This window comes from Hordeum vulgare, chromosome 2H, assembly GCF_904849725.1.
Source record: "Hordeum vulgare subsp. vulgare chromosome 2H, MorexV3_pseudomolecules_assembly, whole genome shotgun sequence".
NCBI classification, from domain to species: Eukaryota; Viridiplantae; Streptophyta; class Magnoliopsida; order Poales; family Poaceae; genus Hordeum; species Hordeum vulgare.
The window spans coordinates 618,311,444-618,328,299 of NC_058519.1; the positions used below are offsets into that span (position 1 = coordinate 618,311,444).

A 16,856-nucleotide genomic window follows, 5' to 3' on the forward strand; every position below is an offset into this window, starting at 1 on the left:
ATGCAATGGTTTGAGATCTTTACGAACGATATGATGAAGCTACTCACTCGAGGGACCCCCTTGTAGTACTACAATTAATCCTATAACCTGGTCTCCCAACTAACTGTTGGAAATATGCCCTAGAGGCAATAATAAATTAGTTATTATTATATTTCTTAGTTCATGATAATCGTTTATTATCCATGCTATAATTGTATTGATTGGAAACACAATACTTGTGTGGATACATAGACAAAACACTGTCCCTAGTAAGCCTCTAGTTGACTAGCTCGTTGATCAAAGATGGTCAAGGTTTCCTGGCCATAGGCAAGTGTTGTCACTTGATAACGGGATCACATCATTAGGAGAATCATGTGATGGACTAGACCCAAACTAATAGACGTAGCATGTTGATCGTGTCATTTTGTTGCTACTGTTTTCTGCGTGTCAAGTATTTGTTCCTATGACCATGAGATCATATAACTCACGGACACCGGAGGAATGCTTTGTGTGTATAAAACGTCGCAACGTAACTGGGTGACTATAAAGATGCTCTACAGGTATCTCCGAAGGTGTTCGTTGAGTTAGTATAGATCGAGACTGGGATTTGTCACTCCGTGTGACGGAGAGGTATCTCGGGGCCCACTCGGTAATACAACATCACACACAAGCCTTGCAAGCAATGTAACTTAATGTAAGTTGCGGGATCTTGTATTACGGAACGAGTAAAGAGACTTGCCGGTAAACGAGATTGAAATAGGTATGCGGATACTAACGATCGAATCTCGGGCAAGTAACATACCGAAGGACAAAGGGAATGACATACGGGATTATATGAATCCTTGGCACTGAGGTTCAAACGATAAGATCTTCGTAGAATATGTAGGATCCAATATGGGCATCCAGGTCCCGCTATTGGATATTGACCGAGGAGTCTCTCGGGTCATGTCTACATAGTTCTCGAACCCGCAGGGTCTGCACACTTAAGGTTTGACGTTGTTTTATGCGTATTTGAGTTATATGGTTGGTTACCGAATGTTGTTCGGAGTCCCGGATGAGATCACGGACGTCACGAGGGTTTCTGGAATGGTCCGGAAACAAAGATTGATATATAGGATGACCTCATTTGGTTACCGGAAGGTTTTCGTGCATTACCGGAAAAGTTTCGGGCTCATCGGTAGTGTACCGGGAGTGCCGGGAGGGGTGCCGGGGACCATCGGGAGGGGTGTCACGCCCCAAGGGGTCTCATGGGCTATGGGAAGAGATAAACCAGCCCCTAGTGGGCTGGAATAAGTTCCCACTAAGGCCCATAAGGTTTGAGAAGGAAAAAACACAAGGTGGAAAGAGTTTCCAAGTGGGAAGGTGGAATCCTACTCCAAGTAGGATTGGAGTAGGACTCCTCCACCTCCAATTTCGGCCAAACCTTTAGGTTTTGAGGCTGCCTCCTCCCCTCCCTCCCACCTATATATACGGAGGTTTTAGGGCTGATTTGAGACGACTTTTCCACGGCAGCCCGACCACATACCTCCACGGTTTTTCCTCTAGATCGCGTTTCTGCGGAGCTCGGGCGGAGCCCTGCTGAGACAAGGTCATCACCAACCTCCGGAGCGCCGTCACGCTGCCGGAGAACTCTTCTACCTCTCCGTCTCTCTTGCTGGATCAAGAAGGCCGAGATCATCGTCGAGCTGTACGTGTGCTGAACGCGGAGGTGCCGTCCGTTCGGTACTAGATCGTGGGACTGATCGTGGGATTGTTCGCGGGGCGGATCGAGGGACGTGAGGACGTTCCACTACATCAACCGCGTTCACTAACGCTTCTGCTGTACGATCTACAAGGGTACGTAGATCACTCATCCCCTCTCGTAGATGGACATCACCATGATGGGTCTTCGTGCGCGTAGGAAAATTTTTGTTTCCCATGCGACGTTCCCCAACACTAACACCATGAGACTAGTAAAATAGAAAACCTATCTAGGTCAAACCTTTGCTATGTGCATAGTCCACTTGAGCTAGATGATAATGATCTTGACTTTATCAAGTTGGAACACCTTTCTTGATTGCGTTGGCTTGATGAAGATTAGTGAATTTCTCCCCCATACTCCACTATGGGTCAGCCTCTTTTATGCACATCTTCACATGACCATTATCACAAGAATGGACAGCAAGCTTCAAACATGATCCCTTCGTGATTATCTACTTGAACTTGCACACCGTAACCTTGATGACGATCATCGCTTGATGTCATCCTCCATGGGTTATGTGAGATCTTCCTTTTGATGCATGCACATGGCAAGAAATCTAGGGGCAGATATAGGAGATCACAATCTATAATTTTTGAGGAAGCCAAAAGTTGATTCCCTCTTTTCCTCTGCACATCTTCTTACTCTTGGAGTTGTGGAGACTCCTAGACGATTGGATTTGCGTGAAATCCTTCAATCTTGTGAATAGGCCGTAGGAATTTTTCAAGGTTTTGGAGTTCGTCCCAAGAACTACCATTAGTGAAGGGGGCTCGGGCATCCATTGGTCGAGGCTCTCGAAGAAGAAGGGTGAGACATTCATTGTCACTGAGGGCATTCATTGGCCGTAGCATTTTATCAATAATGTGAACTTTGGAATAAATCCTTGGGTTTTCTATTTTTTTGCCACTGGTTGCTTAGTTGTGCTCAGTTGTGCCCAACGAGTCTAAATTGTTCTCTTTTTCCCTCTCCCACTTGGCCCACTCTCACAAAAGCCCAAGCAAAGTCTTGTCGTCGGGTCAACGCAGTTGACCATTACCTCCTCAATTACTAACACGTGAGGTCGCGTATGACATGTGGGCCGTGTATGACATGTGGGCCTAGTCGTTACAACCTATGACAAGTGGGACGTGGGATGGTCAATTTACTCATGCGTAGAGTTGTGGACGTGGGTTGACCGTATACTAGTATTTGTACATGGACGTTTCGCTTTCCCGTGTACCATACTACGGTCGTGGGCATGCACGTGTCGATGGAAAACGTCCAAAAGCGTCCCATCGTATAAGAGGAGGGGAACCACCACCGGACGCATCACCCCCACCATTTCCCCTCAAATCGCCTCCCTCACCGCAGGAAAACCGTCACCCCCACCACATTTCCCACCGCCACCGCATTTCCCTCCGTCCGGCTACTTGTTTCCGGCTCCGATGGAGGACGCTCATGGTGTTGCAGTCGCTTCGACCAGAGATGTGGTGGAGGAGAACGTAGTTGGGACCATGCTAGATGCATGTGTCCACGGCGATGTGAGAGATGTTGCAACCGTAGCCGCTGGAGCTGCAGCTGCTACGGCGAATCTGGTGGAGAAGGAGGTCGCAGGCTCCGACTAGGCCCTGTCGGAGTTGGAGGTGAAGGCGTCGAGCGGTGCAGTGTGTGAAGGTGCGCAGGCCGGCGACGAGCAGGTGGTCGAGAAGTTACTTCTTCTCATTTCTCTTTCATAGTTAGTGCTAAGATTAAGAATATAGGGTTAGTTAGTTAGATTATGATTCCTGCGTTAGTATAATTGGTTAGATTAGTTTGTTTGAGGGTTTTTGTATTTGATTTGTGCTTGCTATGTCAATTGATATCCCCTGAGCAAATATATAATCAAGCAGTTAGAAATATTGGGCATTGGATTGTTACAATTGATTTCACTAATTCACATGGCTATATTTTTAGTGTCATCTTCATTTGCACTCATTTTGGCCATATATTTCTATATCATGCTTCAGTTGATCATAAATTTGAGAATTGATCTTGTGTATATTTGGCTATTATTGAAAAGGAATGCATTAATTTAAAGGGTATTAATTTATTTCAACAACACTTTTTCAGCATAGTTTGGAGCTTTGCTTCATTACCAAAATCAAAATGTTTAGGTAGATAATTTTTTCATTTTTTGTAATTTTCCTCTAAGTATAAAGTTCTCCACCACATATAGTTTTGTTAGTTTTGTTAGTTTTCTTGTGAAATCTGTCTGCATGCCTATGCAAAATGAAAATAGGTTAATATTACGGATACTATGATCAATGTGACTTTCACGTATATTTTTTTTGTTACTTTCCTATAATTAATTGTAATGTATGTACTTTTATATTGCAGGAGGAGGATCGCGTGTGCAACAAGAGGAAGATAGTCATGATTGGGTTGAAGGACGAGTATGATCCTCGCTTTGTTGATGACGACGTCTACGAGGTAAACCTACTTGAAATTTTGTTTGTTTTGTTATATGATCAATGTGACTTTTGTGTATGTTTGTTTTACTATATGAATGCAAATCATTTTTATGTGCAGTAAAACTCTGGAGATGACGTGGACGATGGGAACGTCGACTCCTTCGTATGGAAGGAAGTCCAGAAGATCAAGGACCAGGAAAAGAATGCCTACTACAAGAGAAATAAGTTCTCGTGCCCCTACTATACCACTAAGCCAAATCCCAAGGATGGGCTCTTTGAGCACCTTGTGTCTCATGCACAGGATGCATCGAAGAGTGGGGAGGATGCCAAGATCAGGGCACACCATGCATCCCTCCTGAAGGCTTTGACTCCGTTTAGTAGCGCTCCGTGATCTTAATCATCTAATGTTTTACTTTTGTTAAAGTCCATGTGGTTGTGAAGTGTTGGAAGATTGCATAATTTTGTATTGTGGTATGTGAACTCTTGGAGTTTATTTATGGTTTATATTATCTTGTGTTCTATATTATCTTGTCAAAAAGGAGTGTTAAAAAGAATTTTAAAGGAGTCTAAAAAATGTATGAAAGAAATAAAAATAAATATAGATGCATAATAAAATAGTAGTTAAAAATTGTGTGCAAAAAATGACATTCGAATTAAGAATCAAGTTTTCCATGTCCTCCATTGTCATCTAGTGTGCAAATATAGGGTCCATGCTTAATATGGGTTCGTTTGGACAAACTATGCCACGGTTAACCCTAAACCCTAGCTCACTTCCCTTGAAAACCATACACCCTTGTTCGTTATAGCTAAGTTGTATGAAGGACTTTCATGAAAATATCCGTAGTGGTAGTTTCTTATTTTTTTCCATTAACTTAGTAACATAAAACTATGATGTGCGCAAATTTCATTGTTTTAAAATTAGTTATGCCCAACCCTAGCACTCAAGCCCCTCTCAAAACCCCGCACTACCAGGGCCATTGGATCGCTGTTCGGGAACGGTTTAGATCGGGCGCTAGGGTTTGCCATGGTCGATCCACGAGATGTTGTGTGATTGGCTGAATCGAGCGGGTGCTCCGTGACTACGGACATGAGTGGTCACGTGGCATGGGACAACAGGGACACACGAGAGCGACTGTGGGACGCGTGCTTGGCCGATGGGCCGTCGTAGAGGCCTAGGCTTAGCCTGCCATGCATGCACGAAGCCACCCAAAGCAGCCTGCCCTGCATGCGCAAAGCTGACACGTAGTTGCATCACATTAGGGAAATCAGTGCACCCTCGGGACGCAGCTTTACCGATCGATACACCTCGATTCAACGTGAAAAGACACAGGCAATGATCCGTTGAACTCCGCACACCGACGATCCACTCCTTTGCTCCATTGAACTCCCCTGCTCCGTGCGGCATCGTTCCACCGATGCTTCACTCCAGTTCTTCGACACGCTGTGCAATCCAAAGCTATTTCAACCACCATGGTGAGGCAGCTATAGACCGCAAGGTGCCTCAAGGCGGCGGTGCCCAGCACCAGCGATGGCTCCAACAGTGGAGGTCTCTGCCCCAAGGCACCGGTGCCCAGCACCCGCGGTGGCTCCAACACTGGAGCGGTTGTGGGCTCCAACTCCGACTCGTGGACCTACTCCAACTACTCTCGAGCTCGAGCCCAAGACGTCTTATCTGTCTCGTAACCGCATGGAGCTCAAGGAGGAGGACATCGAGGAGGAGGTGGCCTTCCAGATGATGTTGGAGCACATCAACATCTACAAAGTGGAAGATGTGATTGAGGAAGACGCACTGCCACCTGCACCCGATGTTGTCGTGCTCACTACCCAGGCCAAGGAGGCCCTACGCACAGCGCAACAACAGCTTGACCAGGCAGTGCTAGCCGCGTCTGTGTCCACTGTGCAGGCAGCGGCTGTCAGGTGGCGGGCGACTGAAGAAGAAGCCCAGATCGAGAGCAGAGGAGGGTGGCTACTCTGCGTGTAGGGACCGTCGTCGAGGCGGAAGGCGAGGTACCGTACGTCGTCACCCTATCCTCCGACCACGACGAAGACTGGAACGACGACGACATCATTGTCCTTTCGGATGATGAACACAAGTATTCGTCCATCTGTTGTTGTTGCCGGCGTCGGCTGGCCATCTTATGTCGCCCTCCCATTATAATATAGTATTAGTTAGTGTAATGTCACTATATTAGTTCGTTTTTCTTTTCGAGAATGAATTAGTTTGCTCTCTTAATATCTGAACGTGTTTGTTAAGTTAATCCGAATCCTTGAATTTATTAATATGATGTGTTTTATACCGTCGTGTTCACTGTTTGGAGTGCCACTGAATTGTGGGCCCTTGTGTAACGTAGAAATGTCAAGTCGACTTGCCTCGGCTCTGCCCATAAGTAAATAAACGCACACAGTTGAAATGGCTAGCTCGATGCATAATCAAGTGGTGGTCCCGAGTTCGACCCCCGCGGGAGGCTTTATATTATTCCACTTTATTGTGAAATAAATCAGACACTAACATGTGGGTCCCACGATGTCCCAATCGCCAGTATATTTTATTTTTTTTGAACTAATATATTATACACTAACAGGTGGGTCCTGAGTGTCCCACACGTCATCATATGCGCGAGGTAACGGTCAACCACATTGCCTCGACGGAAACGGTTCATTTTGGGCAGACTTGAGTGTGGGCCGAGTAGTGGTGAGGAAAAGCGAATGGCGTTAGTTGGGTAGGGCAAAAACTGAGGAGTGCTAAGCAACTGAGGGCACACAAATAGAAATCCCTAAATCCTTTGCCTTCACCACTTTGGTTATATTGCTCACTTGCTTTACTTTGCGCTATAAGTTGCTAGGTTGTTTACTTGTATGTGTTGCTTGTTTGTGTTAGTCATATATGATGTTAAAGTGTTCCACTTAGTTGCATTACTAAAGAATTTACTACTCGCAAAGTCTCAAAATCAACTAAGAAAAATATTAAGCCTATTCCACAATCGTATAGTCGACGTCTTTGACCCTTGAGTTATATAGAAGCCGTTTGAGCCCCAACATTTTTGAGATGTTAATCTGCCTCAATGCATTGGTTTCGAACGTTACTTTGGTGCATTATCTTCAATCTTGATGCTTAAGTAAAACGTTAATGCCCTCAACGCAGAATCTAGTTTTAAATGCCTTGATTGTTGCAGAGCATCAATATAATTTTAGAATGTATAGTTCTCGTAGCAACTTTTTAAACAGAGCTATGTTTGCGTTTTCTTTTTCTTTTAGCAGTAAACCAGATGCGTTTTTCCAAGTAAGATTTTACTTTTGCCTATATAACCCTTATAATTTTGGAAGGCTATCCTCTACCGTTAAAATACTATTGTGGTTGTGTACGTTGGGAAGCCCACAGACAGTCCCGCCTGCAACATGAGCCATACATATGTCTCGCATGGCAACGGACCATGGACCCGTTTTCGCATGGCACAAGTGATTCTTTTCTTCAATGCACGTGATTTGCATTATGCCAAGATACATGGTGTTGTTTTGTAACTTCAGTTTTCTTACCTTTTCATGGAAAAAATAGATACAAGTTTGGATTTGAGACGAACCCACGTCTCCCGTGGGCATGTCGCATGTGGTGTTTCTTGGTTCGCTGCGGTATGTCTTCATTTCACACGGCGTAGCATGGGCAAACTAGGCTCAACAGTTGCACATGTTTGTAAGTTACGTCGTGGGCTTGACATAACGTCCAAGCATCCTGAATGGAACGTGCTCTCTCTTTTCCGGTGAAAGGCCCCGGATGGCATATGCCGAATTGCCGGTGGAAGAACCTATCTTTGGGGTTAAGCTGGTGACGTTGAGTGTTTACGAAGCAGGCGAGGACACATCGGTTGTTGCCTGGCATATCTAAACGTCACATCCCTGAATCATACCAGACGTTGATAGGATCAGAAGCAGCTTCTCTCCAAGTCCTGTGAAATTCGCACAACAATATCCTTGTTTTGGCTGCATCAGCAACTCCTGCTGCAAAACTGAAAGCACCACCATTTCACCGGCCATTAAACTCGTGACTGGGACAATCGAAAGGCGATGACAACCAAACATAAGATGCTTTTCCCCCATAGGCTTTTACGTTATACAACAAATGTGGGATATTGTTATCAGAACTTGCAAAACGTGGGACACAATTGTTCCACCTCACTCCCCCCACTCAGCCACAAAAAAGAAGCCCCAGATGACTACGACGGGAATAATGAAGCGTCTATAACGGCGTCCAGATCGCAGATCCAACAATCGCAAGTGGAGCTAGCGACTTTATGGCTGGGGCACGTACTGCCTCCGTGGAGAACAATCAAGGCAAACCAACCCAGAGGATAAGACGGACTGCAAATATTTCTGGAACTAAGGCTTGGCTGTGAACTCTATCGGAAATTTTTAGCCGATTACTCGTACACGCCTGAAGCAAGCATGTCTTTTCGACTACGCAAAGAATACATTCTGTACAGTGTTTGTCGCGAAGCAAGATAAATATGGTTCGGCAGGAAGGTACAACAGCAGGCTACAAAATTGGTGGCGCGAAGAGAGGACCGGTCAGTGTTAACTGTTTACGCCTCGACAGAAACAGCGTTCGAAGAAGCCTTCACCTTCTTACTACTTTTCTTGCTTGATGGGGTTGTTTTGCTGGATTTTCTCTTCTTGCCCGGCTTCTCCGGGGTCTCTTGTTCAGGCTCTGCTGGCGCAATCTCAACATTGTCCGTTGACGAGTCGTTTGTAACATCTTTGGTTATGCCCACGTCTACGTCTGGGTCTACGACAGACATCCGTGTCAACGTGTAGTCCAGCAAAAATGTGCTGCGTACAAGTCTGTCGACTCTGCTGAAGTGCCTTTGCGAATATGGGATGAGGCCCTCGAGGAGCTCACTGATGCCTTTTATCTGCACAAGCAAACGGAACATCTCAGGAAAGAGTAACAGTTTGTAACAGATTATCGACGTACTCATCAATACAACTCTTCAAAAAGCAAAAGATAAATACCTCCAGGATATCAGTGGGAGGCAAGCTCCGCAACACCCGAAAAAGCACAAACTGTGCAACATGACAAAACTTGGGCTTTGTATTCCATTCACGTATATACTCAAGAAGCACGCGAAGCCCTTCCTTTGGGAGACCAACAAGGGCTTTTTCTATAGGGTCCTCTGGATCAGCTTTCCTGCACAGCCAATAATATATCAATCAAATTATAAAATAAGAGCAAAGTGAACTCCATCAAAGATGAGTACCTGCAAAGTTGTGAGAATAACTCAAGAAGCCTGCGTGGTCTTCTAAGCTCAAATGCGAGTTGTATTGCTCTTGTATAGTCAGAATCTGACACTGCATTTTCCAATTCCTGGCCTCTTAAAACTTCCTCCTCCTGCAACAATGGTGGTGAATGCAGATAAGCATTGTACATAGATCGAAGGAGACATGGGCACTCCCAGAAGGAAACATGTACGAAAAATGGCATCCATCAAGACTCGAGAATATGGTAAATACATAAAACAAATGATAGAAGCCAGGATCCAATTACAAACTACTGACTGCAAGTGTTTAATGGATTCAAGGTTACATCCATTTACAAGAACCAAAGATCATGTTTCCAGTGTTGTTTTATTCTTCTGGGGAAAAAAGATGTATTTGGTGTTGTTTGCCACAGAAATTAAACAAAGACACGCATCTCGCATGCAAAGCTTTTTTATCCTGAAAGTATAGTAGAATATTGCACTTGCCTTCTTAAGGAAATCCTCCTGCTTATCTTCCAACGTGCAATCATACCAAAGGTTAAGATCAGAATCAGTTCCACCAGTAGCAAGCATTTCAGTTTTCTTGCCAACAGCCAGTGCCCAAACCTGTTGAATAAGTGACAGTCAATTGGGGAATCCTTACTAAGCATTCAGCAAGGGAAAAATACACATATTGCCTAAAAATAGTATTCAGAATTTACCAATGAACTAACTTCCCGAAGTTTGTATTACTCCCTCCGTTCCTAAATATAAGTCTTTTTAAAGGTTTCACTAAAAAATTACATACGGATGTATATAGACTTACTTTAGAGTATAGATTCACTAATTTTGCTCTGTATGTAGTCCTATAGTGAAATCTCTAAAAGGATTTATATTTAGGAACGGAGGGAGTAGATAGTAAGGTGGATATTAGTAAGTTTTCATAAAATCATACATTTTGTCCACAGATGAACTGGTTAATAAAGCTAAGTAAGTCGCAAATTAACAGAAAGTGATGCAAATGACGAGGCTGATGAATCGCACAGCCAAACTGCACATTATCACACTGCTCTCTAATGAAACAGAACACTGGCAGTTTCTGTTTGACTGAACACAAGTCAGGTTCATTACTAAACTCTCTTAAAAGCCGGTAACAGCAGTTCAACATAGTGTTTTACCTGCCAATGCCCCATAAAGACTATACATCAACATAACTACTCCCTCCATACCTAAATAATTGTAGTTGGAGAGAACTAGACTAGTTCTCCCCAACTACAATTATTTAGGTACAGGGGCAGTATGTTATTACAATATCATAAAATGTGGATGATCTACTGAGCAGATTACAGATGATAAATAGAGCAGAGCTAGATAGCATACCTTCCCATCGTGCTTGTCATATGTAGCAATGCACTCATTCGTTTTTATCGTCCATAGCTTCACTAGACCATCGCTTCCTACAGTAAGGACATCACAACAAAGGAGTCAGTTCCACCGCCCAGCACCCAAAATAACACTCCCTCCGTCCGAAAATACTTATCGGAGAAACGGATAAAAATGTATGTATCTAGAACTAAAATACGTCCAGATACATTCATTTCTCCAACAAGTATTTCCGGACGGAGGGAGTAATAATTAAACGTGCTTATTTCTTATTACCACAAGAAACAAACTGAGTTCCACGTGAAAGGAATGAAGCTCTCAAAACACTTGACGTATGACCCTCAAATGTCTTCAGGCATGAGCCATCAGCAACATGCCATATTTTGACAGTTTTGTCGCCAGATGATGTTATGACACACTGTTCAACAGGAGAAAACTCAACTGACCAAATGCCCCTTTTATGCCCTTTAAGGACAACAGAGGACACTAGGTTAGGGAGTTTCCATATGCTTGCAGTTCGGTCCTACAGAAACATGGTAATGAGATCTGACAGTTCAATGAGGCAAGTCAAAAGAGCATTCAAGATAAGTTAGCATATACTCGATCTCACCTCAGAACCACTGCAAACAAAGCCGTCATTAGGTGAGACAGAGAGAGAATTAATATCTTTATCATGTGCAGCTACACCAGCCTTTGCTTTGAGAGGAACTTCACCGCCAGCATCAATGAGTGTATCATCCCAGGTCCAAACCTTGATGGTTCGGTCACTAAATGATAAGGCAGAGTTATTTTAGAAGAACATTAGCAATAACGGATAGAGGGAAATGGACAAGGGAACTGTCATTCTTGTAAGAAACTGCGGTGAAGAAAGACTGAAAGTGTTGAATAGTTCCACTCATTCCAGAATTTGGACTTGAGCATTGGTTCACTTCGACATGTTTGCATCCACAAGTAAAATTAGTGAGGTTCGCTAGCACCTATGAACTAATCACCAGGACGGTCTCGAGTTGCCTACATACACTGCCATGGCTAGTTGACTACTTGGGCAGTTCAATGCCTACACTGCTACATACAATAACTCGAATCAAAAGGCAGTCAATTTCCTTAGATCAACCACCCGCCCATAGACATGCAAAACCAAACCAAAACATGGTATCTCAATAGTTAGCAAGACTGAGTGACTGACAGATAACTATACGTCTAGAAGAAAAGTCACGATTGATCACTGAGGAATTGAATATCACTCAGCTCTGAAATGGAACAGTTATGATTTTGAAACTAACCTGCTGCCACTAACAAAGAAGTTCTTCGACTTCTTTGAGAAAGCAACACAACCAATAGCTCCTAGATGGCCTTTACCAGTACCAATACAGCTTCTCTTTTCCATATCCCACAATCTTACCTGTGAGATACCAAATGTTATTATCCAAAATGGGAAAGCTGACAAAGGAGTAATAGCAGTTAACCCACAAAAACTGTACTCCCACCGATCCATATTACTTGTCGCTCAAATGGATGAATCTAGCACTGAAATACGTCTAGATACATCCGGTTGAGCGACAAGTAATATGGATCGAAGGGTGTATGTTAAAGCAATTCTCAAGGCAAGAAATCACACTTACAGTATTATCTTTGCTCCCAGTTACAACAAGTGTCTTCCCAGAAGCAGAGACACAAGTATCAAGGCAAACAACAATTTCAGTATGGCCCGCCAGCACATAAGAACATGACATTGATGCAACGTCATAAACACGGACCTGCAAATGGAGGAAATGGTGTGAGAAATTGGTTACAGAAAGTCCACAAGAACTGTATCAGAAAATTATTCACCCACCTGCTCCAAGTTAGTGGCCACGGCAAGATATTTTTCCTCTTCCCCAACAAACTTCAAATCAAGAATCTCGTCATTATAACCTATTAGACGTTTATATAGGTTCAACTGGAAAGTCCCTTCATCAGTTCTTGTACAAGAATAGAACAAAAATTGTTGATCAGCAGTGACACATAGGATTCCTTGATCATCTGGCAACATAATAGTAGCTGTAAAGCCCCTTCTAGATTCCTCGTTTTCTGAGTTGATGGTTACATCAGATAACTGCTGCTCAAACACGCAAACAGCACTGTGGAATGACCAGAAAAACAATTGAGAAATGCATTCTAGATGGACATGAATGAAGTATTTAAGAACTGTATATGCAAAATCAATGTACCTTTCCAAGCACCACATGCGCACAAGTCCACGTTCACCAACCGTAAGAAAATAACCATCCGTTTTTTCCTTCAACTTTGCCACTTCGACACCCAAACAAGCCAAGATGCCACTCCCTGGTCCAATGAAGGAAACACCTTCTATCATTTCATATGCTGGTATTGTCTTCTTTGAGGCATACTTCCGAAGATCCCACACATTCACAACCTACAGACGTTTCAGCCACTCAAATTGTTGGTAGCTCAGGACAGAAATATGATTGCAAACTTAAAATTTATATACTGATGAATATTGGAATGCTAACCATGCAAAAGTGTCTAGTCTAGACAAATAAAAAACATGATCATAACTAGCACCATCCCCCATGAAGATCATCTATTTTATGACTGTTGCAATCAATTTGAAACCCCAGATTTTCCAGTGTCTAGCAATGATAAACCAATGGAACTCATGCATCATCAAAGTATAAGCTAGCACACATAGAAATATGAAAAATCAACTTCAAATTTTATAAACGTAGGAGGAACTTAAGCCAGATTTCAATCCTTCCGCTATACCTTATCCCTCCCTGCACTGAGCAATGTTAGCCCATCTTCTGATAACGCCAACGAAGTCACTGTTGAAAAATGTGCGTTAAGCACAGCAATGCATTTTTTGCTTTCAAGGTTCCAAACGCGAACTGTGCCATCATCACTTCCTGAAAATAACTAGACGTCGAGAAAATAATGAGGCAGTAAATACGCGAATACATGGAGAAATAGAAGGAATATACCACTAAAACCAACAACAGCTCAGCGGTGCTAATATTGAGTTACTTGCACCAACAAGAAAAAAGTTATTCAATTGATCCTGTTCACATGTAGGTAATTTATCTCCAATATCATACTCACCAGAAGGCGCTTTGGATCTTTGTGGAACATTATGGTCGTCACAACAGCTGTATGACCTCTAAAGAAATGTGTGCAAAATCCACCATCCACATCCCACACGCAAACCTTCTTGTCTGCTCCAGCAGTTGCAAGCAAGCCACCAGAAGCATGGCATGACATGGCCATGACAGGACCATCATGTCCCTGTATGACATAACAAAAAACAAATGAGCATTCCTCAGATGTCGATATTGAGGAACAAAAACAAGACAGTACTAATGTGCTCAAACAAAAATTTAATAGCTGTGGAAGATGTTAACATTTATATATGTAAATCCGCCATTCTGTCACTGCTGTCGCCACTATGAAAAAGGAATTGATGCACAGCCCTTCATGAACGATGTAGCAAAAGCTATATTGAAAAATATGCATGCCTTCTAACACTGTGGTGCAAAGCGTCAATTAATAGAATGCAAAGTATCAGGATATGAAGCTCCCTGAGAGTCTAGCACCTACGCTTGCAACATTATTGTAATACTTCCAAGAACATAAGCTAGGTAAATTTTCTAGAACATACAATTACGACCTTGGGTTTGCTGTATGATGTAACATGCACCCCTGCTCCCCCCGGGGGAGTTTTTTAGTAATAAAAAGTGAGGCGGGCGATCGCCCTCCGTTGCTTGTCTAAAAAGGGAACAAACTATGTATGCATTTTCACAAGAAAGTGCAGCTTTCAGCAGTTCCGGGAGCAAACTACCAGTTTAGTGTGAATATCTCAGGTGAAGAGCATAGGTTGGTCGAGTGCTGTTTCATGATCTTCCGTGACGTGTTACTACCTCTTGATTCGTAAGATGTCCGTTAGTATCGAACCGGTGATCCAGCATCTATTCAATGCACCGCCCTATTTGAATTCATATGGACAGAAAAATGCAGATGCATGCTCAATTTCACATGCACATATGATTGATACACTAAGCTGAATTCCACAAGCACAATAAATTGCTAGACTATGCTCCAGTTCAGTTCTCCTGTATTGAGCCGGGAACCCTGTCCTATCAGTTTCACTTTCACTGATATGGAATTGGGGGCGAGGAGATATGCATCAGGATTATGATGCAACATTTCAGGCAGGAGGCAGCACGCGGAGGCGCCACAGAACACATGAAGAACAGAAAAGCACCTTCCAGCTGCGGATGCAGGTGCGCGACGCGAGGTCCCAGACCCTAATGAGCTTGCTGTGTCCAGCGGCGAAGAGGAGGCGAGAGTCCGGGGACAGCGCGATCCCCGTGACGGCCTCGGAGTCGCCGTCGATGGGCTCCCCTATGGAGGAGGCGTCAGCGGCAGACACCACGCGCAGCTCGCTGCCACAGGCGCACGCGAGGAACGCCTCGGCGTCGCCCTCGCCCTCGCCCCGGGGGGCGCTCCCGACGGCGAACGGCCCGCCCGTGTAGAACTGCTGCAGCGAGCGGTCGCAGCGGTAGTTCTTCTTGGGCCCCTGCGACAGAGCCATGGCGTCGCGCGTCGGCGGCGGGGGTCGTCGGAGCTAGGGTTTTGCGGCGGCGGCGGCGCGAGAAGGGGGAGAAGGGTTTAAGAGCTCGACTGGCGGCAGTGCGTTTAAGCCTAAGGCGTCGCGCACTCTCCGACCGACACGTGGGTCCCGACCGCAGCTACGCAAAAGGTTGCGACGTTGAGGGCCGTGGCCCTGTTGGGCTCGCATAAGTGAGGTGTACTTATCCAGCCCAGTAGATTGTCTCAAATAAAAACATCTAACCCAGTAGAGGGTTCGTTTCTTTCCTTTTCACTATCCGTTAGGTTTTTCCTTTTCCTCTTTATATCTTTTACTCCCTCCCGTTCCTAAATATAAGGATGTGTTTAGTTGGAGGTATAGTCTAGGTGGTTGTGGGTATCCCCAACCAAGTGGCTGGGGATAGCCCTATTTTTTGTTTGGTTGGAAGGGTGGGGTTATCCTGGGATCCAACCGAGCCGGCCCCGCTGGCCTCCTGTCGCCGCGCCGCGCCTCCTGCTGCGCCGGTCGCCTGCCGCGCCGGCCGCGCCGCCCCTCCTGCCGGCCGCCCTCCTCCCGGCCGCGCGCCGCGCCTCCCCTCCTCCCGGCCGCGTGCCGCGCCTCTCCTCCTGCCGACCGCGTCGCGCCTCCCCTCCTGCCGACCGCGCCACGCCTCCTGCCGCGCCGCCGCTCCTGCCGGCCGCGCGCCGTGCCGCGCCGCGCCTCCCTCCTGCCGCGTCGCCCCTCCTGCCGGCCGCGCGCCGCGCCGCGCCTCCTGCCGGCCGCCCCGGCCTCCTACCGCCGCGCCGCAGAGGAAAGAACGAAGCGCGCGCGGGGTGGTTGCCACCACCCGCTCGTTTTTTGCGGGTCTGGCCATCCCTGTTTTTTAGGAATATTCCAGGTATCTGGTTGCCTCTATCCTTCTTTGCCCCGGAACCAACCGGGTGGCAGCCACCGAAAAAAAAGGCTATCCCTATCCCTAAGAGTGTTGGAAATATGCCATAGAGGCAATAATAAATTAGTTATTATTATATTTCTTTGTTCATGATAATCGTTTATTATCCATGCTATAATTGTATTGATTGGAAACGCAGTGCATGTGTGGATACATAGACAAAACACTATCCCTAGTAAGCCTCTAGTTGACTAGCTCGTTGATCAAAGATGGTCAAGGTTTCCTGACCATAGGCAAGTGTTGTCACTTGATAACGGGATCACATCATTAGGAGAATCAAATGATGGACTAGATCCAAACTAATAGACGTAGCATGTTGATCGTGTCATTTTGTTGCTACTATTTTCTGCGTGTCAAGTATTTGTTCCTATGACCATGAGATCATATAACTCACTGACACCGGAGGAATGCTTTGTGTGTATCAAACGTCGCAACGTAACTGAGTGACTATAAAGATGCTCTACAGGTATCTCCGAAGGTGTTCGTTGAGTTAGTATGGATCGAGACTGGGATTTGTCACTCCGTGTGACGGAGAGGTATCTCGGGGCCCACTCGGTAATAC

At 45.0% G+C, this 16,856-nt stretch overlaps 1 protein-coding gene across 1 annotated transcript; it reads right to left on the minus strand.

The window, feature by feature from the left end:
- Window positions 1-8,508: 8,508 nt before the first annotated feature.
- LOC123427888 (transducin beta-like protein 3) lies at window positions 8,509-15,468 on the minus strand. Its single transcript, XM_045112027.1, has 14 exons — window positions 15,016-15,468; window positions 13,857-14,039; window positions 13,524-13,673; window positions 12,968-13,173; window positions 12,592-12,877; window positions 12,380-12,514; window positions 12,041-12,159; window positions 11,368-11,524; window positions 11,034-11,280; window positions 10,755-10,831; window positions 9,882-10,001; window positions 9,396-9,526; window positions 9,151-9,325; window positions 8,509-9,050 (listed from the first exon to the last, which is right to left on the minus strand). Exons 1-14 carry the CDS (start codon window positions 15,343-15,345, stop codon window positions 8,721-8,723), a joined length of 2,646 nt encoding a protein of 881 aa, XP_044967962.1. The 5' UTR covers window positions 15,346-15,468; the 3' UTR covers window positions 8,509-8,720.
- Between the last annotated feature and the right edge of the window lie 1,388 nt (window positions 15,469-16,856).